Source organism: Calidris pugnax, unplaced genomic scaffold (assembly GCF_001431845.1).
Source record: "Calidris pugnax isolate Ruff unplaced genomic scaffold, ASM143184v1 scaffold541, whole genome shotgun sequence".
Lineage (NCBI taxonomy): Eukaryota > Metazoa > Chordata > Aves > Charadriiformes > Scolopacidae > Calidris > Calidris pugnax.
This window is the reverse complement of record NW_015091272.1, coordinates 124,373-125,558: the sequence shown is the minus strand read 5'-3', so window position 1 is coordinate 125,558 and position 1,186 is coordinate 124,373. Positions and strand designations below refer to the sequence as shown.

Below are 1,186 nucleotides of genomic sequence, written 5' to 3'. Positions count from 1 at the left end.
CCCGAGCCGCACCGGGGTGGGGGGGGGGCCCCCCCTTACCTGGTTGGTGATATCATAGACCACGATGGCCGCTTGTGCCCCCCGGTAGTACATGGGGGCCAGGCTGTGGTATCTCTCCTGCCCGGCCGTGTCCCAAATCTCAAATTTGACCGTTGCGTCGTCCAGGCAGACGGATTGTGTGAGGAACGCCGCTGTCAGGGGGGGGAAAGATGGTGTCAGCATCACATCGGCACCCACCGGGCAGCGGGGAACCCCCCCAGAACCCCCAGATGGGATGGGGACTGACCCCCCTGAGCCCGTTAATTAAACTCGTTAGCGGAGCCCGACTCACCGCCGATGGTGCTCTCCTGGTACTCGTGGAACTGGCCCTTGACGAAGCGCAGCACCAGGCTGGATTTCCCCACCGCCGACTCGCCCAGCAGCACCAGTTTGAACTGACAGATTTTACTGGCTTGGGATTGCCCGTTCGGCCTGGCGGCTCCTCCTCGGCTGGTCATGGCCTGGGGTGGGTGCTGCCGGCGCCGAGCGCCCTGCGAACCGGAGAGCCGGGAAGGCACCGAGGAGGAGGAGGAGGAGGAGGTGGCCACGGGGGACAGGGGCTGGGGTGCAGGGTGCTGGCCTCGGCTCCGCTGTCCTGCGAGGGGAGGAGAGAGCCATTACTGCGATGAGCCCGCACCAAAACATGTCCCCATGTCCCCCCTCCCCAGGAACGTGTCACCTCCACGGTGGAGCAGGATAAACCCTCCTCTGCCTCGAGCCAGAGCATGGTCCCCATCCCTCCAGGGTCTCCCCATCCCTCCAGGGTCTCCCCATCCTTTGCAAATCATAGAATCATAGAATCATTGAGGTTGGAAGAGACCCTTGGGATCATGGAGTCCAACCATCTCCCCTACTCTACAAAGTCCTCCCCTACACCATGTCCCTCAGCACTGCATCTAAACGGCCCTTCAACACAGCCAGGGATGGGGACTCAACCCCCTCCCTGGGCAGCCTCTTCCAACGCCCGACCACTCTTTGGGTGAAAAATTCCTTCCTATGCAAGGTTCTGCACCTGGGCCGGAACAATCCTCGCCACCAATACAAACTGGGGGGTGAGGGATTGGAAAGCAGCCCTGAGGAAAGGGACTTGGGGGTGCTGGTGGAGGAGAAGCTGGACATGAGCAGGCAGTGGGCAGCTGGAGCCCAG

The 1,186-nt window shown here is 62.3% G+C and overlaps 1 protein-coding gene across 1 annotated transcript in view; it reads right to left on the bottom strand.

Moving 5' to 3' along the window:
• The window catches only part of RAB5B (RAB5B, member RAS oncogene family), an 8,269-nt gene that overhangs the window by 1,439 nt on the left and 5,644 nt on the right, over positions 1 to 1,186 (bottom strand). The window contains exons 2-3 of the mRNA XM_014960568.1: positions 332 to 634; positions 40 to 191 (exon numbers count right to left, since the gene is read on the bottom strand). Of these exons, the coding sequence (XP_014816054.1) occupies positions 40 to 191; positions 332 to 497 (318 nt within the window). The 5' untranslated portion in view covers positions 498 to 634. The remainder of the gene's footprint in view (positions 1 to 39; positions 192 to 331; positions 635 to 1,186) is intronic.